The following is a 27625-nucleotide window of genomic DNA, read 5'->3' as shown; positions in this document are numbered from 1 at the left end:
TATAGCGACACTAGCGCAATCTACAAGGAGGTGGAAAACTAAAATGTATCCATGTGTTCGTGCACTTAAATGTGTATATTATTTGAATGTGTTGCATGAATTAAAATTAGAGAAAATAAATGATTTAATTCTAAATTACGCAAATTTAAGACGAAAAATGTGTAAATACTGATCCTGTACCATTTTTCGGCATAAATTTGTACAATTTTGCAATAATTCCCCAATAAACGAAGAATTGCATAACACATGAAATGTAACCTTTTTTCAACATTTTATTTATTCGCATTACAATAGTGAAGTGAAGTCAGTGACATCCAGGCACAGCACAAACATTTCAATTTACTTTAAGTTTGTTTATTTTTCAATGTCCTGATTTCACTTCGTACGGCGAGACACAGCTTTTTTGAACTTAGCAAAATTTAAAGTTTGTTGACGAAACCATAACCTGAACGAACACTAGAATGGCGGCGCCAAGATATTTTTAGAAAATATTACCCCTACTTATGCCCCCACAGTAGAGCCATCTACAAGAAGGTGGATAACTACAAAAGTATATGTGATCACACGCGCCAATGGGAGTCGACCCAGTCTGAATGTAAGTATAGAACTTGACACAACAACCATCGTCTACGTCTTTCAAGATTACGCCATGGCTTATGCAGTTCATACATGCTCGAACCCCGACGCTCAATGTTAAAGTTCTTAAATTCCCAAAAATTTAAGTTCAGGTTATATAACTGAGAATATGACAGAATTTAGAAGAATTTAAAAGAACCTAAGAGAATTTATGATTTTTAACAATATTTTTATTCTTCAGGTTATATCAACGGTCGAATATAAATAATTTTCTAGCTCAGACCTATTTAGGAATTGAAAATATGCAAAGCAGTATATCATTAATTATCTAACGACGCGTAACATTTTCAAATTTTTTTGATTTTACGACTAATTTTTCATTTCAAATCATTAATATTCAAATACCACCATTTCAATCTTATGATATTTCTACCATAAAATATTTTATAAGTGGAATAAAACTGTGTTTTATATACAAATTAAAAATTTTCAAATGTATTATCATAATTTATTTCAACCACAAAAAAAGGTTTTTCTACTTTAAAAGATAACTTTTTAACAAAATAAGTGAATTTTTAACATAATAGTTCGATATTCAATCTAAAAAGACCAATTGCCAATGAAAAAGTGTCATAGTTTATATTTCAATCAAAAAATTGAAATTTACACATCAAAAGAAAATAATTTTAAAACCAAGAAGACGAATTTCCAACGAATAAAGATTTTTCACTCAAAAAATAAATAAAAGTTTATCTAAATGGTTTAACCTTTAAACCAGAAAACAAATTTTCTTTACAAAAATTCAATTTTCATTACAAAAATTCAATTTTCATAATGTGCTTTAACTTTGACCAAAGTAATTTCATTTTTAATTAAAAAAGATTAATTTTCAACAGTATAATTAAACTTTTAGCCAACGAGATAATTTTTCAACTTAAAATGTAAAACCTTTAAAAAAAAGTTATTTCTTAACAAAGCGATTCAACCAAATGCTCTAAACAAATTAGTTGAATTATCAATTAAAGAAGAACGATTTTTAACCAAAACTTTGATTTTTTTACAAAAAATGAAATTTCTTCTATAACAGATGAAGTTTCGACGAATTTTTAACAAAAGAGGATATTAAAAGACATTTAACTAAAACCTAAAATCTTAAAATTTTTACCCAACAAATGTAAACATTTACACATAAAATTTTTTCAAAAATAAAAGTTATTCCAAATTTCATGAGAACATAATTTTAATTTTATCTCGAAATTTTCAAATGAAAATTTTCGTAAATATTTAAATTTTTGAGCTCAAATAGAATTGAAATTAAGATGAATAGACTTAAAATAAAAGTGTAATAAGTACAATGTTTTAAAAAACCTGGTGCCCTGATTTCCAGACCGATATCATTCATAATTTCCTGTTCTCCGCAACACTATCAAGTACATAGCAGAGGACGCTTTTTCAAAGATAAATTATTGCGAAACATATTAAAAACCCGAAATTATTTCAGTTTCGTGTAAAGCTTATTCGACAAGGTTAATTTTTGTTGCGTTGAATCTTTCGTTGGAAATTGATGTGAAGTTTATTTCCTGTTTTTTTTTGCATACTTCCATTGAGAAGGCGGATTTTTATTTTTATTTAAACTTTGAAGCAACTGCATTAGGATTGAAAAAGAGATAAAAATGAGAATGCAAAATAGAGGGGGAGTATTTTCTGCTTGGAAAGCGGAAGTGGGAAAAATTGCGAGAGTAAATATACGAATACGCGTATCGCGCTGTAACTTGGTAGCGAATAATAAAAATAAAAGTATTCAGCGGTGGTAGGCAGATACCCGCGCGCGGCCATTCCGTATTCAGCGGACGCTGTGTCCCGTGGTGGAATCCTGTTTAGGTTTATGTCGGGATTTCTGTCGAGTGGTTTATTCCGGCGCTTATGCAAATGCAGACGTGATTTTTTCAGCACCTCCGCACCTGCGCGGTATACTAAACATTTACGGCATTTGAAACGAGCCCCAGCTATATGGCTGCATCATGAAATTCGAATGGATCGCCGCATCGCGTCAGACCTTTTCTGAACTAAAGTTCTTGAAAAGAAAGAAACGAAAAAGATAAGAAGAATCAAAGATTCCTTACTGCTTTGGAATTCTGGTCGAAGATATTTTTGTATTCTAATTTTAAATTTACGTAATTTCGATCTTCACCCCCCCCCCTTTGGTGGCCTGATAAATTTTCTGTCAACTCCTTAATGCTGACGATATAATGAGGTCAGAACCATGTGAGTCACGCTTATCTCGAGAGGTATGTGGTTTACTGGTATAATAATTGATTTTCCAAATTTATTTTTATTCTAAACATTGTTTTTTCGAATCACCAAGTGACAATTTTCATTCCGTCGAATGAGACAATAAACTAAAAATTCTTTGACCGAAATTCTATCTGTTCTAACCATCCTGTTGTTGGAATCGCGTGAAACTTAAGTTTCATTCTTTCGAAAATGGTATCTGGTATTCTGATTGGCTAAATAATGTCGCAGTATTTGAAGCAGCCAATCAAAATGCCGAAAGCCATTTCAGAAAGTATTAAACTTATTTTAAATGTAGTTTTGATAACCTAAGGAATGCGACAGATGGCGTTTCTTTTAATGAAGTGTCTAAAGTTTTTCGAGAATAAATATGGCCGAAAACTGGAAACAGTCTGTGATTAGTGGAAAACCAATCCCTTTTCTGGCTCGTGGAATGATACTTTCAAAACTTTCAAGGCTGCGCGTAAGTATAGCCGGAGTTTTCGTTTGAAAATATTTAAGGTTATGTGATTATTCGAGAGAATACGAATCATGTAACAAAGTATTTCAGAAAAGAAAGAAAAGTATTATTAATAATACAAAATTATTTACATAAGTAAATTTTGTTTCACTTTTCGAATTTGTCCAATTATTTACAAGAAAATTTGATGTAAATGTAGTACCTTTCACTATTAAGGATGAAAACGTAATAAATTGTCTGTACGCTTATTTCTGATTTTGACATCCATAAAATAATCAAAAATTTTGTCATATTTCGAAAATGATTTTTAAATTGATTTTTTTATTAGATTTTCATGTCGTCTGTTGAAAATTTGACTACTGAATTTTCAAAAGTTCATTTTCGTGGGAAATTCATTTTTATAAAATGCACTTTTCATTTGTTAAAAGATAAATTTCTTATCAAATTCATCTGTCGAATTTTGAAACAGAAAAGTGAGTTTCAATTTACATTTTTAAGCATTTTTTTTATAGATAGTTTCACCTCCTGTTCAATATGTCGTTAGATTTAGAGAAGCAGGGATTTTTGTTTTTGTAGTTATTTTTTTTACAATATTTTTATTAAACGTTTTTTAATGCTCGAAAATAATTTGCAACATTAAAAAATTTCTTAAAACCTTTTAAATCTTTCGAAATTGTTGTACATCCCTTGAAATACGTTCAAGTTGTGTTGTTGAAAGCCTTTAAAATCCCTTAAAACATTTTTAAATATTGAAATAAACTTAGGTCCTATACAATCTTAAAAAATCTTGTTAAATTACTCAACAATATTTTAAACAACATGAAACAGCTTTAAACTCATTTAAATGATAAGAATCTTTCGCTAAAAATGATTGAATTCCTTTGAAATTTGTTTAATCATCTTAAAAATCCTTAAGAATTTCGTAAAAAACAAGAAAATATTTTTAGAGGCTAAATAAAATCTTTTAAAATTTCTGTAAACTCTGGAAACCTATTGAATTTCCTTGGAATATTTTTAAATATCCTATAATATTTCAAATTTAGAAAATTTAAAAAAAATCCAGAATTAAGTTTCTTCACGAAAACGAAAACTATTCTATTTTTGGTTAAAAATTGATATTTAAAAATAAGGTTTTCTTATTCAAAATGAATGCATCATATTTTTATCATATTATATAGTTGGTAACGAACTTTTTTTTTTAATTTACATTTCAGGTTTAAATATAACGCCTTTTTTTAGAAAACTTCAAATCTGATGAATTTTTTTTTTACTTTCATTCTGTAAAATTATCTGTCTTGTTGAAAATTCTTCTATTTGACTTTGTAACTTTAAGCTTGAATATTTTTTTACAGTTCGTGTATTTGGATAGAAGATTATTCTTTTTTGTTAAAAACTCATCTATTTTGTTAAGCATAGAACTTCTTTTGCAATTTCGTTTTTCATAGAATTTAACTAGTTAATAATTTGTTCTTTCTTTAGTTTAGAATTAGTTTTTTAAATATAAAATTGAGCTATTTCGTTTTCGATTATAAACTTAACTTGTTTAATAAAAAATTCAGCTATTTGGTTAGAAACTTTTTTATTTTCTTAAAAATTGGTATTTCACTAGATGATTGATCTTCTTGATTCAAAATTCATCTTTGTAGGTTAAACATTTAGATATTTGTAAAGAAATTCAACTTTTTTGTGGAAAGTCTAATTATTGGGTTGAAAATTTAAATATTCTGTCAAACTCCTTTGTTTTTGTTCAATCTTCATATTTTTTTTATAAAAAACTTTTTTTGTATTAAAAATTAATCTTTCGTCATAGAAATATCATTTTTCTTGATTGAAAATTGATCACTCTGGGCTGAAAACATACTTTTTTATCGAATATTTTATTGACTTTAATAAATGTTGTATTTTTGTCTAGAGAATTCAGCTATTAGGTTGAAAATTCATGTATTTTGTTGAAAATTTGTCCTTTACTAGAAAATTAATGTTCTCGGTTAAAAAATGATCTGTGTATGTAAAAAATTAAATTATTTGGAAAAAATTCAATAGTTTTTGTCAAAGTGTAATGACTTTAGCCTAATTTCAATTATCTTTTTAAAGGCATATTTTTTAGGTGAAAATTCAAAAATTTTTTTAATTCTTCCTTCCTGATAACAAATTGCTCTTTTTTGCTTGCAATTTCATCTTTCTTGGTTAAAAATTCATAACAGTTGGTCTAAAGTGAACCATTTTATCGAAAATTGTAGTATCTTCTAAAGAAGTTGTCTTTTGGGCTTCAAAATTCACATATTTTGTTCAAAATTTTTTCTGTTGTTAAAATTAGTATTCTTGTTGGAAAATTCATCTCTTCAGGGTGAAAATTTAAATATTTGGTAAAAGAATCAACATTTTTATCAAAAGTTTAATTACTTTTTTGCAAATACAACTATTTTGCTTAAGTAATTTTTTTGTTGAAAATTGAACTTTTTTTGTAATATTCATCGTTTGGCATTGATAATTTATTTATCACTAATAATAAAAAATGGCTTCTTTTTAGATTAAAAATTGTACTATTTGGTTAAAAACTAACGTAATTTGTTGAAAATTCTTGTCTCGGTAGACGATTAATATTATTGTTTTAAAAGTCACCTCTGTAGGCTAAGCATTCAGATATTTGGTAAAAAAAATCAATAGTTTGGATAGAAGTTTATTTATTTTGTTAAAAATACAACTATTTTGCTTAAGTCATTTTTATGGTTGATAGTTCTTCTTTTGGTAAAAAATTATTCTTCGTTATTTTGTTTAGTTTTAAATAAACAATTGTTTGGTTGTTCATAATAGAAAAGTCATATTTCTTGGTCGTAAATTCCTCAATTTTGATTAAAAATTAACTTTTTTTTGTTGAATATTAAACTATCTTCTAAAAAGTCCGTCTTTGGCTTGAAAATTTAAGAATTTATTTGAAAATAAATGTAAACTCTGTAAAAATGACTGTAAACTCCCTAGCTTAAAAATTCAACTATTTTGTAAAAAAAAATCAACTTTTTTGTTAATCATATTTCTTGTTTTAAAATTTATTGCTATTGACTAAAGTCAACTTTTTTTTGTCAAAAATGTAACTGCATTCGAAAAAATTCGTCTTTCTGACTTGAAATGTTAACTGTTTAGTTGAAGATTCTTCCTTTATGAGTCTTTTTACGACCCTGAGTTTAGCTATACATATAGATTTAAAAATTGAAGAACTTATTTAAACAAAAGTATTTGTTTTATCAAAAGAAGAAACATATTTGGATTCGGCTCAGCCTTATCTCTAGGTAGTTTTCCAATTATAAACAAATATTGATTTTTAAACAGTTAAATTGTGATAAACAATTGGGAATACAATATAAACAAATGTATGAAACGGAAAATATTTTCAAATACAATCCTGGATACTTCAATAAAGCACCATTTCGTAATTTTTAAATCTATAAAAAAATTATTATTTAAACAAATAGAATGTTTATAAATTTTTTCTCTGCTTTCAATAATTCAATGTATAATAATGTTAAGTAAAACCTAATAAAATAAAAATAATATTTTCGACCTTAGAGAAATACACATAGTGAACAATTCATCAATAAAACATTGTTTATATCCCCTCCACTATCACGGAATGCCGAAAGAGCCTTTCTAAATGAATTTCCACATTTGGACATATCATAGAAAAAAAATTATTTAAACAATTAGATTGTTTATAATATTTAGAATTTGTTTAAAAAAGAAGTGAAAAACAATTTACCTGTTTGACAACTATATATCTATCCTAGAATATTATAGAATGCAAATTAATTTTTCGTAATGTGAAAATTCACTATCATCTGAAAATTATAATTTAAATTTGAGTACTTTTTAAATTAGTCCGACAACCTTTCTTTGGAATCTCCAGACATGTTGCTTTCTGCAAATCGACTGGAAGTTTGCATTTAAAGGACCTCAAAGATTGCTGATAGCAGGAAGAAGGGTGGTTTTGCTTCTTGTTTTTATTTTCTCGGCAATTTCCTCGGCGGAGCAGAACGGAAAATGGTCTTAAAGAGAATTAGCACACTTTGCTGTCCCACCTACCTTGCCGTCGGAGTCTCTCCCTGTCTGGCGTCACACCCAACAAGTCGAATCTCATAAAAAAAAAATTACCTCCCATCCCTACGATTATTAATTCGACTTTTTATTTCTGTTTCAGATTTTGCGTCGGCGACCGATTCTACCTGTGTGAGAATAAAATTCTTTGCGAATACGACTACGAGGAAAGGCTCGTCTTCGCGAATATGGCACTCCATCCGCCGGCGAATGCTACTTTGGCGCATATGAAGACTCGAATCACTCACCTTGCAGCAGCCGTGAGTTTTTTTATAATTTTTTTTCCAATTGATCAATTTTATAAAAATTATTTTTTTGAAGTGTCATGCATTTATTCCTTAGATTTGTTTAAATCAACAAACGAGAATGATTTTTTTTTAAACTAATATTTGGTGGTTCCGCATGCCCAGTGCATTTTAAGATGTATTTATTCTAGGCAAAAAATATTTATTTGGAAATTTTACTCAGAATCGTCTACTATGACTTTTTGATAATATCAACCCCATAAATGTGTCATTAGCCTCCCAAAGAAAACCCCTTTGGTTACATATTTTGTTGCTTTCATTTGATAATGTTAGGTTTAAGTTAATTGTTTAAACAATTTATTATTGTTAAAAACAATTTTCTTATAAAATAGTGCTAGAAAGTCGCGGTTTATTCCTAACTTCTTAATTTCATTTTAGCTTTTTAGTTTAAGAACGCTAATAATGAATTCCATTTAACAAACATAATTTTTTGAACAATTTGTTATTACTTATATTAATATTAAATATATTATATTAATACGCCAGAAAAGTTCCTAAATTTTCTAACCAAAATTGATTAAACTTGTATCAATACTTTAATTACGAAAACCTAAATAAAAATATTTTAAAGTAAAAAAATTCATTTCTGAATTTAAAAATTTATTTTTTGTGTTGAAAATATTATTACTTGGTTCAAAAATTAATCATTGTGTAGAAAATTTATTCTTATTATACAAAATTTTTGTTGTTGAAAATTCATCTTTTTCGTTAAATTTTTCTATTTGTTTGCTTATTTTATCCATTAGTGTAAAATAAAAGTTTTTTTTTAATTCATTTTTTTGTTTCAAAAATTTAACTTATTTGTAAAAAAATCATCTTTTTGGTTTAAAAATTCAAAGTATTTTCGGATAAAATTTAATTTTTGTTGTTTATATATTTGTATTGGGTTTTGGTAAAGGAGTTCTCTTTTTTTATTTAAGATTTTATTAATTTTTTGATGATTCATAATTTCAGTTAAAGAAACTTTTTTTTGCAAACCCGTCTACTTATTTAAAATTTGTTTTTCTTTGCTTAAGGCTTTGCTTAAACTGAAAATGAAACTATTTTATTTCTGATTATAACTTGTCTGTTTCATAAAAAATAAATAGCCTTTAACGTCCGAGAAAATAAATCAAGGATAAAAAAAAGAAAAACACGCTTTACATTCGGACATAATTATACCTCGCGCTTCGCGCTCGGATATTTATTCTTTGCATTTGGAATGCTTGAATAAAACTTTATCAAAAATATCTCTTTTAGATTCCAGTATTTTAATGTAAACAAGTTTTGTTGAATCTTTTCTTTCGTAACTTTCGTCATTTTTTCCACGATTTTTTAAATTTATTTTTTTAATTTCAATGGTAATGTTTCACGAATAAAACAAAAAGTACGCGTCCTATCACGAAGTAATTCTTAATGAATTTGTAGATCTTTTTCAGAATAACAATTTTTCTCAATTCACCTTTTTTCGTATCCTACATAGTTTGACCAAAAAATGAAATTTTTGATTATTTTTTGTGCAATCAAAATCAGAGTTTTCGATTTTCTAGAAAATCCTAAAATTTTGTCATGACAGTCTTGTAGGGATTTTAAAAAGCAATGTTTTCTTCTCTTGACTTTTTTGAAAATGCTATATCTCTGAGAATATTCTTTTTACCGAAAAAAGTCACTTGGATAATTTTTTTTCCCATTTTAATACTATAAACTTCCGTACAGAGAATTTTCAAATTCAGAAAAAAGTAGTCTAAAAAATTTTCAAAATGCCCTCACTTTTTCAATTTTTATCAAAAATGTCTGGTAAACGAACTCATCCTTTCTTTTAGGGCCTTAAACAAGTGTGCGAAAGATGGATTTGATACGTTTTTTTTTAGAGTTATCGTGTTTACGGACTGACGGACCGACATACATATATACGCTTCTATACGATTCCATTACTTTCTCAATTATAAATGATGAGAATGTAAAATTTTTTAAATAAATCTCGTCCGATAAACTTATAAGTAATTTCCGTTGTTCTTTTTTATTAGAAGATTCGTTTTTTTCTTTGCAAAAAAGTAATTGTGATGGTTTTGAGTTCATACTTTTGGTTAAAAATCTATATTTTTAGTTAAAAAATGATCTATTCAATTATAAATTTTGGGAGAAATTTAATCAGATTGGTTTAAAATTTATCGCCATTATTGAATAAAAACCTGGGTTTATGAAATTTTAAGTTTGCCGCTTAAAGTTGAACTTATTTATTAATAATTTATTTTCTTTTTCCAAAACTTAAATTTTCCGTTTTTCAATAAAAATTTATATTTTTTAGTTGAAATTTACAATACTTTGTTAAAAATTCACCTTTTTCGACTGACAATTTATTTGTTTACCTTAAAATTGTTCATTTTGGTTGAAAATTAAAATAGTTCAAGAGAAATTTAAAGGTGAAAATTTAACTACTCAGTTCAAAGTCGAACTCCATTGATATAGAATTAGTTCTTTTCTCTAGGTTGATAATTTAGGTTAAACATTAACCTCTATTTGAAAATTGTTTTTTTCTCTTTAACATCCGTTTTTTCAACTGAACATTAAGGTATTTCGTTTCTGGTTGGAAATTTGTATACTTCGATTAAAAAAGGAAGCTATTAAAAAATGTTAGCTACTTGGTTGCAAGTAGAACTTTTGTTCACAATTCATTTTCAATAAAATTCCCAAAAATTTTAATCTTATACGAATCAACTTTTCATTTAATATAAACAAAAAACTGTACCTAACCAACTTTTAAAACAGTATTTAAAGTTCATAAAAAATAAAGAAGTCGCTTATACTAGAATTTTTATTTCAGAGAAAGCGATAATGTATTATAAAATATTAAATTGTCGATTTACCCCACACACGCCACTTAATTCTGTTTTCCGGTAGTTGAAACTGTAACCCTAAAATTCGAACCTAATTTTAGGTGAATTTGCCTTGAAAGAAAGTTGAAGGAAGATTAGCTAAAGGTCGTAATGAATCTCGATTTACGGGCATACCTTGCATTTAGGGACTTGATCAGTTTTCCTTGAGAGAATGTCAGAGCTATGAGGCTCTAAGGCGAAGGAAGACCCCTGACGACATAACCCCTTAAGGCGGGTTAAAGTGGCAGTCCTGACCCTCTCGACAACAAAGGAGTCCCTCGAGGCTTCAACTATGCTTTACTGCACTGCCATCGTCTTAAGAGTAGGATATCGCGTGTCCTTATTAATTAAGCTCACCCACTAAGCAAGCCCCGTCGCATGCCTTAACGATCCATGGCTCCTTGATGAGCGTCGCAACGCCCAGGTCTACAAGGTGCGAATAAATGCAAATTTTCTAATCAGTGTGCACTTAAAGAGTGCTCATAAATCACTTGATTAGTTTGTCGTTACACCCCCCCCCCCCCCCCCCCCCCCCCCCCCCCCATCCAACCCTAGCAACCGGACAGCATTAGAATTTAGTGAGTGGCAGCAGAGCAGCATTTGACGAGTAGCAGTAGAGCAGCATTTGACGAATAGCAGCAGAGTAGCATTTGACGAGAAGCAGTAGAGTAGCACTTGACAAGTAGCATTGGAGCAGCATTTTGCAAGCAGCAGTAAAACAGCATTTGATGAGTAGCAGAGACGACAAATTGCCCCCTTCTCCTCCTTCTTTATCACTTTTTCTTGAAGGGATGAAAATGTACAAACCAATTTTTAAACAACCAGCTGACTTTTCAACCTTTGTAGACAAATTTGAAACTAAACGGTGTGATTTTTAAACAAAAAAGAATTAATAATTTTGATGTTAATTTTTACGTCTATACGGTCTATAATCAATACTTTTTTAAAATATTGATTAAAAATAATAATAATAACAAATAGTCTCAACCCCAGTGCAGGTAGTGAGTGTTTTTTCACAACGTTAAATCAATATTAAAAATAATATAGATTATAGACCATGTAGGCAAACAAAATTAGCATCAAAATTATTAATAGATTTTCCTGATGGAAAAGCATAACATCAAAAAACGAAAAAATTCAATTCAATCGAAAGAAGTTGTATTTTTAACCAATTATTCGAATTTTCAATTCGAAAAGACGAGTTGTCTTGAAAATATTTGAATTTTTAACGAAGAGGAATTAATTTTTAACCCAGGACTTTCATGCCAAAGAAGTCGAATTTTTCTTTAAAAAAAAAATGAATTTTCAAAAAAGTAGTTGATTTTTGAAGCAATAATGGACATTTTAACAAATGATTTGAAATTTGAACAAAATAAATATATCTTCTATCCACAAACAACTGTAATTTTAAATCACAAAGTTGAATTTTCGATATTTATAGATGAAATTTCATTTCATCAATTGGACTAATATGGCTCAATTGAGAAGAAAAAGAATTTTTTTTTATTAAAGTAGTTAAATTTATAGAAAATTAATTATTTTCATCCTAATAGTTAAATTGTATGATGTTTTGAAACCAAATTAATTCTGTCTTCGACCGACAATATTTATGCATGTTAATTCATTTATTCCTTATGCCTTACGGTCTACAAAAATAAAAATAAAATAGAGACAAAGAATATTTTTTCAACTTGAAATTTATTTGACTAAAAACTTCTTTCTTCAATCTTTTACGTATCGGTATAATTTTTTTAAATAGAAAGGAAACTTTATCGTAGGTCACAAAGGGATGATAAAATTTGATTTTTTTGGCTTTATTAGAAGCATAATATTTATTGTTTTAAAATTAGACTAATGGGAAAAAAGATTTATTTTCTCTGGAAAAATTTTCAATGACGTTTTATATTTTTGTTTTTGTAATCTACGATATTAATATTATGCCTTGATTAATTCAAACTTGGATAACTCAGGTAAAAAACGTTTGATAGAGGTACATATTGTACAAAAAGAAGTTCAAATTTCAATTAATTGCTAGAATTAGTACTTTAGAAAATCCTTAATTCTTCACATTTCTTATAATAAATATAATAGTTGATATTTCTACCAAACAATGATTTTTATTTTACATGAAAAAAAAACATTTGCATAAGACTAAACAGAAAAAGCCTCAACAAAAATTGATAGTTTATATTGAAACAACAAAAATTCAATTTTAGTTCCAAAACAGTTGAAAAGGGCAGAAGGATCAATTTGAAATCAAATAGCTGAATTTTTATCTAAAAAGATAAATTTGCAACCAAATGATTGACTGTATAACTAAAAGAAAATTCTACCATATAACTGAATTTTCAAACAGAAAAGACTATTTTTTCAAATCTGTTGAGTTTTCAACCTAGAAAGATGAGTAATTTAAAAAAAAAGAAGATTTAAAAATAAATCGTGAAACTCTTCACTCATATAAATAAATTTAAAATCAAATGATAGCATAATTTAACAAAAAAGGTATAATGATATTTGCTTAAGAATAAAGAAAAATATGAGAATTTTCCTGAATATTTGTTGCTAAAAATATATTTAAAAGTTAAACTATAAATTTCGAAAAAAGTAAAAATTTTCCAAATTGATAAAGTAATATCTGCCATGCTAAAGTATAAAGTCCAAAGGTAATTTTTATTATCAATTTAACAAATCCTCAATTCCTTAAAGAAGGAGAACTTTTAAACCAAATAAATGAATTTTTATTAAAAAAATATTTTTTTTCTTCAGGTGGTTAATTGTATACTAAAAAAAATTCCACCATATATTTGACCTTTACCTAGAAAAGGTTAATTTTCAACCAAAAATAGATTCGTTAAGTTCTCATTGAAAATTTTTCTTGACTTAAGCGTAGTTCCTATTTTTTTTTAATTCAAGAAAACAGTTACCCTTTGAAACTCAAAACAAAATGACAGGAATATTCAAACAGAAAAGATTAATTTTCATCAAAATTGTTGAGCTTCAAGCCTACTAACATTATCAACTCAAGGGAGAAGAAATAGGAAAAATGAGAAATATATTTTTATAAGTTAAACAATAAACTACGAAAAATTTTACTCAGTGTTAAGAGTAATACCTTTCTTACATAACTATAAATTGCAAAGGTAATTTTTTTTAAATTTCAAATAAGAATCTTTCAAAATATTTCAAATAATAATAATTTGAAATCAAGCTCTGTAAGTTCGTATTATACGTACCGCTATCGACCCTTGTTAATATTTTAATACAAAACGTAGAAAATTTTAAAATATGCAGACACATCCAAAGACAATATTTATTGTTTAGAAGTTGATTGACGTCATCATTAGCTTATATTAATTTTCGTTATAACATATTTGCATACAGCATTAAAGCTAAGATTTTGATCTCTTCTGTACAAAATAAGTAGGGCATTGATAAGTAATTGAAACCTTGAGAACCGTAAAATATTGACTCTTTAATATTTATACCGCAGTGACTTCTAACATTCTGATTGTGCTTCTGATTACACATAACATGATATTTTAGTAATACATATCTTTAAATTAAATTAATGACGTGCAGGAATATTGCTTACATTCATTGTTCCAAAATTCTTTGAGATTGGGTTACGGTAGCCTAAGGGAGACTCATCACACTCTTCCGGGGTCATAATTTCAACCTTGCCGCTGTGCATGTTTATTTTACCCCGGTATTTAAAGCCTTTGATATTTGTGTATATTCCTTGAAGAACAGTACCCTTTAATATAGCAACGACGTCTCCTGTGGATGTCACTAAAACATATTGTTCTTCATTTGACATTGGTCCACGCTTATTACTTTTGAGTTTCATTTCAATTGGTTTGTCGGTAGGAAAAGTGTATTTTCGAATTTCGAATTGCTTGTCCTGATTGGTGTTGGGAATTAGTCGAATATATTGAAGTTGTTCAGGTGCGCATCCGAGTATGAAAGGAGAAGTATGTGCGGCAGCAGAAGTCATGGTCCTCACGCGAGTGGAATGCGTGACTGTAGAATAACGCCTGGCAGGAGGAGACTCGAAACTGATATGAAGATCAGGATCGACCGGAGTAGAAGCTCTGACTGAAGAATACGAACTAACAAGAGGAGAACTGGAACTGGCTTGTCTATCAGACTCGGCAGAAGTAGAATGATCAACTGTAGAAAAAGGTCTGGCACGAGGAGATCTGGACCTGGCACGAATAAAAGGCTCGGCCGGAGAAGGAAGCCTAACTTCAGAATAAAGTCTGAGAGAAGGATAACTCAAGCTGGCATGAGTATCAGGCTCGGCAGAAGTAGAATCCTCGACCGTAGAAGGATGTTTGGCATAAGGGGAGGTGGACCTGAGACGAATAGAATGCTGGGCAGGAAAAGTATAAGTGGTTTCAGTAAAAGGAGTTTTAGAACGGGAAACAGCAGGAATAGAATCATCCTTAGGTAAACTCTCAGTTTGTAATCTCAACTCTGCAAGAAAAATGGATCGTTTGTTGATTTATCATGAACCTGTAGCAATATTGTGCGGCAAGTTTAAAAGTATTAAGGAGATATCTGTTCCAGGAAATTGCTGTTAAAGCTGTACATATGATTTGCATTTGTATAAGGAGTTTCCTCTAAACCTGTCTTAGCATTTTTTGTCACTTATGATAAAATTTATTATATTTTTTACTCTAATCATTAAAAAAATTAAAACTTCGGAATAGAACTTTCTATCAAATAATCCTGCCCTAGATGAACGTAAAATAAAAATTGACTAAATTATAAAATTGTGGACTTTATTTTTGACTGATACAAAAATAGATTAAAATTCTTTTGTCTCATGATTGGTTCGTATTTTCAAACAAAGACGCGGTATAGTTAATACTGTACAATCTACGTTCACATACAGCACGGTCGTATATTGTTTTTATAGCGCATTCTAAATTTCTCCAGCATTAATTCTCATTAAATTGTTACATATCTGTGAGCGTAAAACAAATACTTTACATTAGGCACATGCAATCTGCGAAAAAGGCGGCTAGGTTCACCGAAATTCGGTGGGTGTACCCCTAATATTTTCGGTACGCCTAGAAACTTCGACAGAATATACGTAAAATTAAATGTTAAAATATTATATTATTATATTTACCAATTAAATTCAATATAAACGCCAAAAACAAGAGGAGCGTATGAACCATCCTCATATTTTCTTATTTAAATAAAAACTGATTATTGTATTACTAAAAAATAGAAATCGCAATATAAAAAATGAATATTCTATAACAGCATTGATTTACACAACATCCTGTAGTCGTTATCTCGCTGAGTGTGAACATCGAGTTAGCATTTCTGAGATAGTAGGTACATATCATGAGATCATTCGATTATTTTGATTAGATTAGATTTCCAGAGATTCTCTTGAAAAATAACTCATGATAAAGATAAGAAATTATATACGAAATTTTTTCTTTATTGTGGTAAGAAGATGCAATTAAAAATGCTGTGTGATCTTTATTGTTGACTAAAACAAAAATTATTTTATTTTAATCGCAAGCTTTTGCACATTTTATCAACGATTTCAATCTTTGAGCCGAAAAGACGAGGATTCAATTTTCCAAAAATAAGACAATTTTATCAATATAGCTAAGCTTATAAAAAATTAATTACTTCCTACCTACTAGTTAAATTTTTAACTGAATTGATGAATTAGCTACAATAAAACATACTTTTCATTACAGAAGTCCAACCAGTAAGTGGCATTTTTAATTACAAAAATATCAATTCTGAACAAAAATATAATTTTTGATATTGTAACCAAGAAAATGTTTTAATTTGATATAAAAAACGTTCGAATTTAAAATAACAAAAAATCGTTACGAAAAATGTAACTGTTGATGTTTCAACTAAGAATATTGAATTTTAAATGAAAATCAGTTGAACAAGTTCAGAAAGATAATTTCGCAACAAAATAATTGAATCCTTAACCAAAACAGACTGAATTTTGAACAAAAAAAATCAAATAAAATTTGGATAATAAAAAATCAGATTTTAAACAGGAAGATTAATTTTTTAAGGAAAAAAAGACGAATTTTCGCCAAAATACATGAATTTGAACCAAAAAGTTGAATCTCCATCTAAAAGAAAAATTATCACCTAAATCGATCAATTTTTAAGAGGAAGAGATAAATCTTTAAACAAATAGTTTATTATTGAACTAAAAAATAGGAACTTTTCATCAAAAATGGAATAATTACATTTCCATTTACAAAATTAATTTGCAACCAAAACGATGAATTTTTAAATTAAAATAGCTCATCTTTAACAAAAAAAAGATTCTTTACAAAGAGATGAGACTGAGTGCTGGAGCTTACACCAAAATAATACAATTTGTAACCAAATAATATAATTGTTTACTAAGAAAGATTAATTTTTATCCAAAATTGTAATGCTGGACGTTTCAGCCAAAAAGAATAGTTTCTCAGTTACATATAGTTTAATCAGTTTAATAAAGAAAAAATTTGAAAGAAAAACAAATTTTAACTTTGCAATTTTGTATCACACTGACATCTACCGACCCTTAGTAATATTTAAATAAAAAAATACTCTAAAATTTTTATTAAAAATGTTGAATTAAACCATAAATGAGAATTTTTAACAGATTAGCTAAATCCTCAACCAAAAAATATTAAATTTCAACAAAGCAGTTCTATGTTGAACCAAAAAAGATTGAAGCTCTACCGAAAGAGGAAAATTGGCGAAGTAGACGTATTTCATACAAAAAGGGTTCAATTTTCAAATTGAATTTTTTTAAATTTTGTGTAAACCTCATTCATTTAGTTTGAATTTTTTGAAATTTCTAAATATTAATATATATTCTGATTTTTTTCCGTAGCAATATTTTATGAGATACAGTTTTTATTTAAATAATTTTGTTTCTTATTCTTCAACAATTACGCTTTTGAACTGGTAGCATTCTTTCCGTACATATAGTTCAGAGTGCGATCACCTAGATATTAACATAGTTATAGGCCAATCGTTAAAAGCCTATAATTATTTTTCTTCGTAAAATACAGAAAGCAAACTCTTTTATCGTTTTCTGAATGAAATAACTGGGACACTGACAAGAGATTGAAATCAAAATAACCATGACTAATTGACTCTAATGCTATGATTAGTCATTTCTAACATTTTTTCCCGACGTTTGATAACAAATATTTTAGTTTCACTTTTTTTTAAGTAAATTTTTTGTGTTCAGAAATTTTATTTACAATGATTGTTCTAAAAGTCTTAGAGATTGGTTTACGGGATCCTAAGGGAGATTCCTTGCATTCTTCTAGGGTCATATTTTTAATATTGCCGCTGTGCATATTTATTTTCACCCGGATTTCGAAGAAATGGTTTTTCATATATATTCCACAAAGAATACTTCCCTTCACTATTGCAACGATGTCACCAGTGGATGTTGCTAAAACATATTGTTCTTCGGTTGGTATGGGCCCACGCTTATTTCCTTTTACCTTCATTTCAATTGGCTTATCGGCAGGAAAAGCGTATTTTCGAATTTCATATCGCTGACGAGGATTCGCGTTGGGAATAAGCCGGATAAATATAACTTCTTCAGGGTGATGCTTGAGTATGAGAGTAAGTTGGACTTTAGGATGAGTTTTGACATGAAACGACCTAGACCCCGCACGAAGATCAGGATCGACAGGATTAGAATCCCTGAAGAAAGAATCAGGCCTGGCTGTAGAAGATGTGGACCTGGCGGCGTGAAGATCAGGTTCGGCAGGATTAGAAGGTCTGAATGAAGAAATAAGTCTGGCAGTAGGAGATCTGGACCTGGCGCGAAGATCAGGCTCAGCAGAAGAGGATGGCCTGTCTATAGAATGAGGTCTGGAAGAAGGAAACCTCGATCTGACAGGAAGAGAAATCTTGGCAGGAAGAGGAAACCATTCAGTATAAGAAGTTTCAATACGAGGAACACCAGGAATAGCATCACCGTTAGGCAAACACTCGAACTGTAAACTCAAATCTGCAAAAAGAATATGATCGTATGTTGGTTTATCCTGAATTAATTTTTGCAGTATTATCAGTTTTACGTCTATGTGATCCAAAATAATTTCAAATTAAAGTAAAATCGCGTTGAAAAATCATACTAATATATTTGAACTTCAAAGATACGAGAAGTTGCGCAATCGGAAAATGCAAAGATACGAGCGTGAAAGGGGCTACCACTCCTGCGACCTTCAGATTTCGGGGGTAATGCGTGAGAACGCACACTGGCTAATACGGCAGGAATAAAGCGGCAACAGTTTCACTCCCTCCTTTAGAATCGGGGTGCTCGTATCTTTAGAGAGCTTGTACCTTTGGGGCGTGTATCTTTGGAGTTCGAGTGTAGTTAAAAATATTAAAAAGGTGTACATTTTTCAAATCATCATTGGATTAAAAACACATAGAGCAGTTTTATTGCTTATATATACCATTTTTCCGTCTGGACTAGGTAAACGTAAATAAAAGATTTAAAGAATGATAAAATTTTAGTTAGTATACTTGATTAATACCAAAAATAAAAATTTGATAATTTTAAAATTCACTCATATCATGAAAAAAAAATAGTGCGCAGTTGAAAGTTCACAATAATTCCACTTGCCTTGAGGATTGTGCTGGAATAAACTTAGAATAAATTGATACTTATTTTAAAAAAAAAGAATCACATAAAGTTAGGAACAAATAGCATTTATGATAGATACATGTATTTGCGTAAAACCTAAGCACTTAATTAATAAATACCTAACTTATCTATATATTAAATTATTATATTCACCAATACAATTTAGGATAACTGCGCAGAATAAGACAAGCATATGAAAAATCCTCATATTTCTGGTTAGGGGCAAAAATTATTTATTTATTTTAAAGAATACAATTCTCAGTGTAAGAAATGAAGTTTCTAGAACTTTATTGTTTTATATCACATTCTATAGTTGTTATCGCATTGATTGCAGGTATTAGGTTTGTCCTTCGGAGATATTTACTTTTCATAAAATCATTCGATCAGTTCGATTACATTTCCACAGCTCTTCATTTCATTCTCTTTATATAAAGAAGGTTCAAAGGTGAATACTTTTCTCCATTGTCGCCAAAAATTCACTAATAAAGCATTTATTAACAGAAAATTTAAAAGTTAAATCCTTAACGAAATATGATTGATTTTCATATCAGAATATTTTTAGTGAAAAAGATTTGCTAATTTTTTATCATAAATAAAGGAAAATAAGATTATTTTCTTGAATTTCTGTTGTCTTCAAAATTAAAATTTTTATTGTTTCGAATTATAAATTACGACAGAATAAGTAAGAAACCCACTTAGGGGTAAGAGTGATATCTGCTTTTTACTTTTTTTTTCTTATTGCACAATACGAAAATATTTAGGAAACAACTAAAGTTTAAAGTCCACAGATAATTTTTCATAAATTTTCAAAAAGAATCTTATAAAAGTTTAGAAATATTACTTAATTAAACTATAGGTTTGTAGTTCTGTATCAAAGTTACTCCGATCGACCCATGCTAATATTTTATTTAAAAAACCTTGCGACTTTTAAATAAAAAACTTTTAATTCGAAGAACAAATCAGGATTTTCACCAGCATTATAGATACATATTATATTTATCATAGAGCAATCATTATAAGCTCATATTAATTATTCTCCTAAATTACTTTGTAAAGGAATAAAGTCTTACTTGTTATCTCTACCTGAAAAAATAACTGACGCATTAATGCAACATTGAAATATTGAGAACCGTAACACATTGACACTTTAATGTAAATAATATTTAAATTAAACATTCTGATGCTACTTCTAATGACTTATCATATAATATTTGAGTTCCACATTAAAAATTTTTAATTAATGATGTGCAGGAGTATTACTGACAATTTTTGTTACAAAATTCTTTGAAATTGGGTTACGGTGGCCTAAGGGAGATTCATTGCATTCTTCTGGAGTCATAGTTTCAACCTTGCCGCTGTAAATGTTTATTTTTCCCCGATATTTAAAGCCACTGAGCTTTGTATATATTCCACAAAGAATAGAAGACTTCAATATTGCAACAGCGTCACCAGTGGATGTTGCTAAAACATATTGTTCATCGGTTGAGATCGACCCAAGCTTATTATTTTTTAGTTTCATTGAGATTGGTTTATCGGGAGGAAAAGTGTATTTTCGAATTTCGAATCGTTGGTTCGGATTGATGTTGGGGATAAGTCGAACATATTGAAGTTGTTCTGGCGTATGACCAAGTATGCGAGAAGATCGATGTACGGCAGGAGGAGTCCTGGACCTTTCACGAACATGATGCTCCGCAGAAGTAGAGGGTCTGACCGTAGGATAAGGTCCGGCAGGAGGAGACCTGGACCTGGCATTAACAGAATTCTGACCAGGAGAAGTATAAGTAGTTTCAGTATAAAAAGTTCTAGAACGAGGAATACTATGAATAGGATCATCATTAGGTGACCTTTCGAATTGCAGACTCAACTCTGCAACAAAAAACAGATCGTATGATGGTTTATCATGAAACCCTTGTAGCAATATTGTAAGGCAAATTTAAAAGTATTGACGGAATGTGCAAAATTCCTGAAAATAAAAATAAGAATCAAACAATCAAATTTTGACAATCGCCACAAAATGTTTCTATTGAAAGCTGAAAAAGGAAGAAATGTTCCTTAAAAATAAAATTAATTTCTTTTTCAAGAAGAGCAGCCAATTAAAGAAAGAGCACTTATTCTTCGGTGCATTACCAAGTGTTGGTAATACAATGTTTATTTTTTGAATTTTTTATTATTATTTTGAATGTTATTTTATTTTGATTGGATAGTAATAAAAATAAAAGAGATGAAAGAAAAAAAAGAAGGAAGGGAATATGGTTGGTTGCCTTCTTATTTTTCCTTCCTCTTTTTTATTTAATTTGGATTTGAATCTAATTTAATTTTCTTAAATTTTCAAAAGTAAAAATTAAAGTAATATCAAAAAGTGATTCATGACAAATTTGTAGATCTTGCCAGGGTGCGCAATTTTAAGTAAATCATTTTTTTTTGTATCTGGCATAGCTAGACGGAAAAATTAAAATTTTCCTTATTTTCTGTCCAATCAAAATTTGAATTTTTAATCTTCCGACAAAATTCAAAAAGTTCTCAAGGTTTCTTGTTGCGTGCATTCTTTGGCTTAAAATGTTAGTTTTAGTTTGGCTTTATGGGTTGTGATTCTGCTATAATTCTGATCATATTCTTTTTATCCAAAAAAGTCACAAGGATAAATTATTCTAGTTTCCGATGACTATGAATAGCCGTGCATAGTATTTTTAAATCTTGAAAAAATATTCTGAAATATTTTGTAAATGCGCTCACTTTTTAAATTTCCATGTTAAAATAGCTGTTTTACGATCTCGTTCTTCTTTTATAGACCAGAAAAAAGTGAGCCACAGCAGAATCCAATCTGATCAATCGTTCGAAAGTTATTGTGCCTGCACTGTACAGACTGCATTTTGCAAACAGACATTCAGACACCTTCATAGAAATTATTTTTTCTCACTCAGAGGATCTCGAAACATCGAGATTTGATGAAAACCGACCAAATAAAATTTTATATTAAAACAATACCTTCTCGATAGAATCAGAATGTAAAATCATTTGTAAAAAAATGATCACTAATGTTTAGGCACTCATACAGCTCCCTTATCGAAGAAAAAAATAAATAAAATAAAAAGATATTCGAGTAGACAGAAACAACAACGAAACTTGAGAATCAAATGGTTTAAATGAAAAATGATCATTTGAAATGTGTCTTTAATTCTCTGGTGTCAGAAAGAGGACATCGTAGTTTCGTTGCTGTTTCTGCCTGCTTGATTATTTTAATGAAAAATTTTTTTGCCTTGATAAGGGTGGTGCATAAGTGCTGAAACTTTGGTGATTCTTTTTTTTAAAATGTTTTTTTATTGTGATTTGACAATAATTGCAATAAAAAATATGAAAGATGTAAACAAGAAAATTGAGGGGATTTGCTTGGTTGCCTTCTCATGTTTCTTCCCTCCTTTTTATATTTGTCAACAAAAAATTATTTTCTTTTTAATGAAAACTTTACCTTTTTTCAAATATTAATAGAAACATTTTATCTTGGTGGTCCAAATTTGGTCGTTGTCTTCTTGGTTTCATTTTTAGGAATGATGCTAATTAATTTGATTATTGGTCGTTCAAAAAGATTTTTAATTGGGTTTTAATACCATTTAAATTTCTTTAAAATTAGTATTGCGGGATTTTTAGCAGGATTATAATAAAATAATAAAAATTATATAACGGTCAAACGCCGGTTTATTTCCAGATGATGTATCTGCAGAAAGATTAATGAAATGACGTGATGTCCAGGAAACCCAAATTTTATTTTTGATTAAATTTGTTTTGCAATATGCGTTTCCTAGAAATCTTCCAACTTTTACACACATTCAAATATTTACGATTAAAAAAATACACTTATTAGGCGGTATTAGTAATTATTCCCGGATTAAATTCAAATTAAATTAGTACACATTTCGGGGAAATTTCAAATGAAGTTTGGAAAATATAGAAATGAGGCAGGAATCAAGATTAAATCACACAAATTTGAATTTTTTTATACATCCATAAAATATAGTCCTATCTAGCTGTACCGAAAATAAAAAATCATACGTATACATACTATATTATCATATTTACCAATTAAATTTAGGATAACCACCCAGAATAAGACAAGTGCATAAAAAATCCTCATATTCTCTTATTCGACGCAAAACTAAATACTGTATTAATGTGGATATGAATATCAATTTAACGAATGAGTTTTTTATTAGAACTAAATTGGTTGAAATAAAATTTTATAGTCCTTATCTCGTAGATTATAGGCATCAAGTTTGTCTTTTTATGATAATATGTACGTTTCACGAGATCATTGGAATATTCTTCAATTAGATTAGATTTCAAGACTAAGGATTAGTGGAATTACGAATGAAGAAAAAATTCTTTACAAAAATATATCAGTTGATATTAAAGCGCAAAAGATCTCATTTTTATTTTAAAAATGGCCGTACCAGGAAAAGATGGAATTTTGATCAAAAAATCCATTTTCAACTGAATATGTAAAATATCACCTGAAATAGATAAATTTTCGATCAAATAGTTGAAGATTTGAAAATAATGAATTTTTTACTAGAAATTAAATAGTTCAATGTGCCTCTAAAATAAAACATATGCAGCCCAAAATATTAATTTTTAAATTAAAACAGTGAACCTTGAATCAAAAAGAAACAAAAACAACAGATTTTTAACAATGAATTTTAACATTTATCCAAGTACCTAATGTTTTAACTTGAAGAAATGAATCTGTAACAGAACTTGAAAAAGTTGATATTTCAGTCAAAAAATATTTTTATTTCAAATTGAAAACAGTTGGACTTAGCATCAAAATATAAAATTTCGAAAAAAATAGTTCAATCCTAAACTCAAAGACGAATTTTTTCAAAACAGTGGAGTTTTCAAACAAAAGTGATTTTTCGCTCACGATAGATTTAAAGTTTAAACCAAATTGTTTAACTTTTAAACCATAAAGGGGAATTCAACCATCAACTTGATCATAATTTTCATAATTTTTTTTCGATAAAATTTAAATTATCAGAGTTATAGAATTTATAAAAACTTAGAATTCAATTAAAAATAAAAATTTTAAGTCAAACAATGCTCTCTATGAAAAAAAATTTGCATTTCTATAGCACACAATATTTAAAAATATTCCATTTTGTAGAAAATATATGAAAAATGGGAAAAAAGGTGAATAAAAAAATGTTTGATGAAAAAAAAGATCTACAAATTTGCTAATAATCATTTTTTTTTATGGAGCACATAGTTTTTGCTTAATTCGTGGAAAATAACATTGAAAATAAAAAAATTTTTAATTTCAAAAAACGACACAATTTGAGAAAAAAAAGTTATCCAACAAAAATTCTGCACCATAAATACATCTACAAATTTTTCATGAATAGCATTATACTAGGATGCGTAGCTTTGGTTTAAATCATAAAAATTTCATTTAAAAAAATTTAAATTTGTGAAATACGACATAGCATTTATAAGATTTAAGAAATCAATTGAAAATCAAAATATTAAGTGAAAAAGCGCACGATTTAATAAAAGTCGAGAGAAGAAGAACGTTTTTTTTTTTTTTGAAACAGCCATACATAGTTTTTGTTATATTCGAAAAAAGATATTAAAAATGAAAAAAAAATTAAAAATTAGTGGAAGAACGACACAAGATACGAAAACATTATTCAAAACAAACTGTTTAACCGAAAAAGAGCTAAAAAATTTTTATGAATCACTTTTTGATAGGACCTGTAGTTCTGGTTTTAATCACAAAAATGTAATTTAAAAAAAAAATGAAAAATTTGTGAAAAAAGAGAAAAAGTACGACAACGAATTAATAGACAAAAGTTGTTCACCCAAAAAATAGATACAAATTTGTTATAATTTATTAAATTCTCATCATTTATTCAAGGCGGAAAAATTATATTTAGTTTATATGTAGTGTGAAGTTTTATATATAATATTCATTTGTTTCAGAAGAAACACATATGAAACAAAAGGCTATTTGGGGGGGGGGGGTATTTCGTTTGTTGTATTAATATTAATTTTAATATTAATAATTAATATTAATTTCTGTATAGATATATAAAATATAAAGATAATAAATTGTTATATTCACCGATGAAATTCAGGAAAACCGCCTAGAATAAGACGAGTACATGAACAATCCCGAGGTTGTCTTATTAGATGCAAAAATAATTATTTTATTGCAAAAAAATAATCATAACCATGTAGCGAATCAATATTTTAGAAATAAATTTGTTGAAATAAAATTCTATGGTCTTTATCTCGTCGATTTTAGAAATCAAGTTTGTTTTTTTATGCAGGACTTTTAGCTAAAAGCAAGGAGTTTTCAACTACGAATAGTTGGATCTTTAATGGAAGATATTAAATCATTGGTAGAATTTTAAACCAATAAAATAAATAGTCCACGAAAAATTGAAAAACTTGTTTAAATTTGTTTTCAATTCGTAACACCCTACCGACTTTTGATAATATTTCAATAAAAAGATACTGTAACTTTTAAATTTAAAAAGTTCAATTGAACCAAAAAATAAGAATTTTCTAAAGAATAACTGAATGTTTATACATACATTAATTTGAAGAAGAAAAAGTTCTATGTTAAACCAAAAAGATTAAATTTATTTAGTTAGCTTTCTCTGAACTTTTAAAATATCAGGATAAATTTCGATTTTATTTCCGTAGTAATATTATAAGGAATAGAGACTTTGTTTAAATAATTTTTTTTCTTTATTGTTTCAAAAATGTCTTAAATGAAAACGACCTAATCTACATTCTCCTAAAAAATAACTAGGGGATTGACAATAGATAGAAACCTATAGAATCATAACGCATTTATTCTTGAATGTTATTACCAGTTATTTTTAACATTTTGATCCTATATTTGATTAAAAATAATATATTTCAGTTTCACATTTTATTAAATTAAATTTTTAATGGGCTTGAATGTCATTAACATTTATAGTTCTAAAGTTTTTTGAGATTGGTTTACGGGATCCTAAGGGAGATTCCCTGCATTCTTCTTCGGTCATATTTTTAATCTGACCGCTGTAGATGTTTATTTTCCCCCGCATTTCGATGAAATTGCTTTTCAAGTATATTCCACAAAGAAGATTGCCCCTCAATATTGCCACGACGTCACCTGTGGATGTTGCTAAAACATACTGTTCTTCGGTTGGTGCGGGCCCACGCTTATTTCTTTCTAGTTTCACATGAATTGGTCTATCGACAGGAAAAACGTATCTCCGAATTTCGAATTGCTGGCGAGGATTTGAGTTGGGAATGAGCCGAATCAATTTAAGTTCTTCAGGATTACGTCCGAGTATGCGAGGAGAACGTTGCATGCCAATGGAAGACCTAACCCTTCCACGTAAACGAGACGCGGCAGAAGTAGAAGACCTGACTATATACTGAGATCTGGCAGGAGACGACCTGGAGCCGTCATGAAGGTTAGGCTCGGCAAGACGAGAATGCCCGTAGGAAGAAATAAATCTGGCAGCAGGAGATCTGGACCTGGCGCGAAGATCAGGCTCAGCAGAAGTCTGGCAGTCTGACAGTCTGATAGAAGAAGACCTGAACCTGACATGAAGAGAAGTCTGGGCAGGAGAAGGAAATCGTTCTGAATCAGAAGTTTTAGAGCGAGGAACACTAGGTATAGGTTCACCATTTGGCAAGCACTCGAACTGGAAACTTAACTCTGCAACAAGAAAAGTATCGTATGTTGCTTTATCTTGAACCAATTGTTCCATTATTATGAGGCAAATTTAAATTATTGTAGGGTAGTTTCAGCAAGAAAAGCAATCTGAAACCTGATTTTACTTTTAGTTAATCCGGAAAAATGTCGAATTTAAAAGTGAAATAGCGTAATTAATTGACCTCCTGCAATTACGGTCAATAGGCCTAATGCAGCTAACAAAATTTCATTATTAATTACAAATTAATGGGAAACCTTTTCAAAAATGACATAAATACACAAAGAAAACGAATAGAAATAAATTTGTCGTGCATTATTTACATATTTACTTGTAAAATTATACATTTAAGGCAATGTAACGAGTAGCTGACGTGACTAGATTCCTACCTTACGCCACTTTTTTATTTCCCAAATTATTTTCAAACGAATCGTCACATCAAGTTTAAAATTTAGGATACTAAATAAAAAGCACTAAATGGGTGGGTCTGTCCTAAATTTCATTAATTGAGGGTCAGACCCACAATTTTTAGGTTCTCTTGTTAAGTACCCCAAATTTTCAACTCGATGTGACGCTTTGTGCAAAAATAAGTTAAGAAAGAGCTTGCGGCTCACCAGTTTAAGAGCGCTTAGAGCACGATACTTTTGGTTCTCGCAGTCAATTTTGTCCAAAATGTTAACTTT

General features: G+C 28.9%; 1 protein-coding gene across 1 annotated transcript in view; it reads left to right on the top strand.

The window, feature by feature from the left end:
* The window catches only part of LOC117170049 (LIM domain only protein 3-like), a 529686-nt gene extending 518879 nt beyond the window's left edge, over window positions 1-10807 (top strand). Inside the window, exons 6-7 of the mRNA XM_033356568.1 lie at window positions 7521-7677; window positions 10724-10807. Coding sequence (XP_033212459.1) covers window positions 7521-7677; window positions 10724-10807 — 241 coding nt within the window. The remainder of the gene's footprint in view (window positions 1-7520; window positions 7678-10723) is intronic.
* Window positions 10808-27625: the final 16818 nt, after the last annotated feature.

Source organism: Belonocnema kinseyi, chromosome 3 (genome assembly GCF_010883055.1).
Source record: "Belonocnema kinseyi isolate 2016_QV_RU_SX_M_011 chromosome 3, B_treatae_v1, whole genome shotgun sequence".
NCBI lineage: Eukaryota > Metazoa > Arthropoda > Insecta > Hymenoptera > Cynipidae > Belonocnema > Belonocnema kinseyi.
Note: the sequence above shows the minus strand (reverse complement) of the source record. Positions and strands in the feature narration are given on the sequence as shown.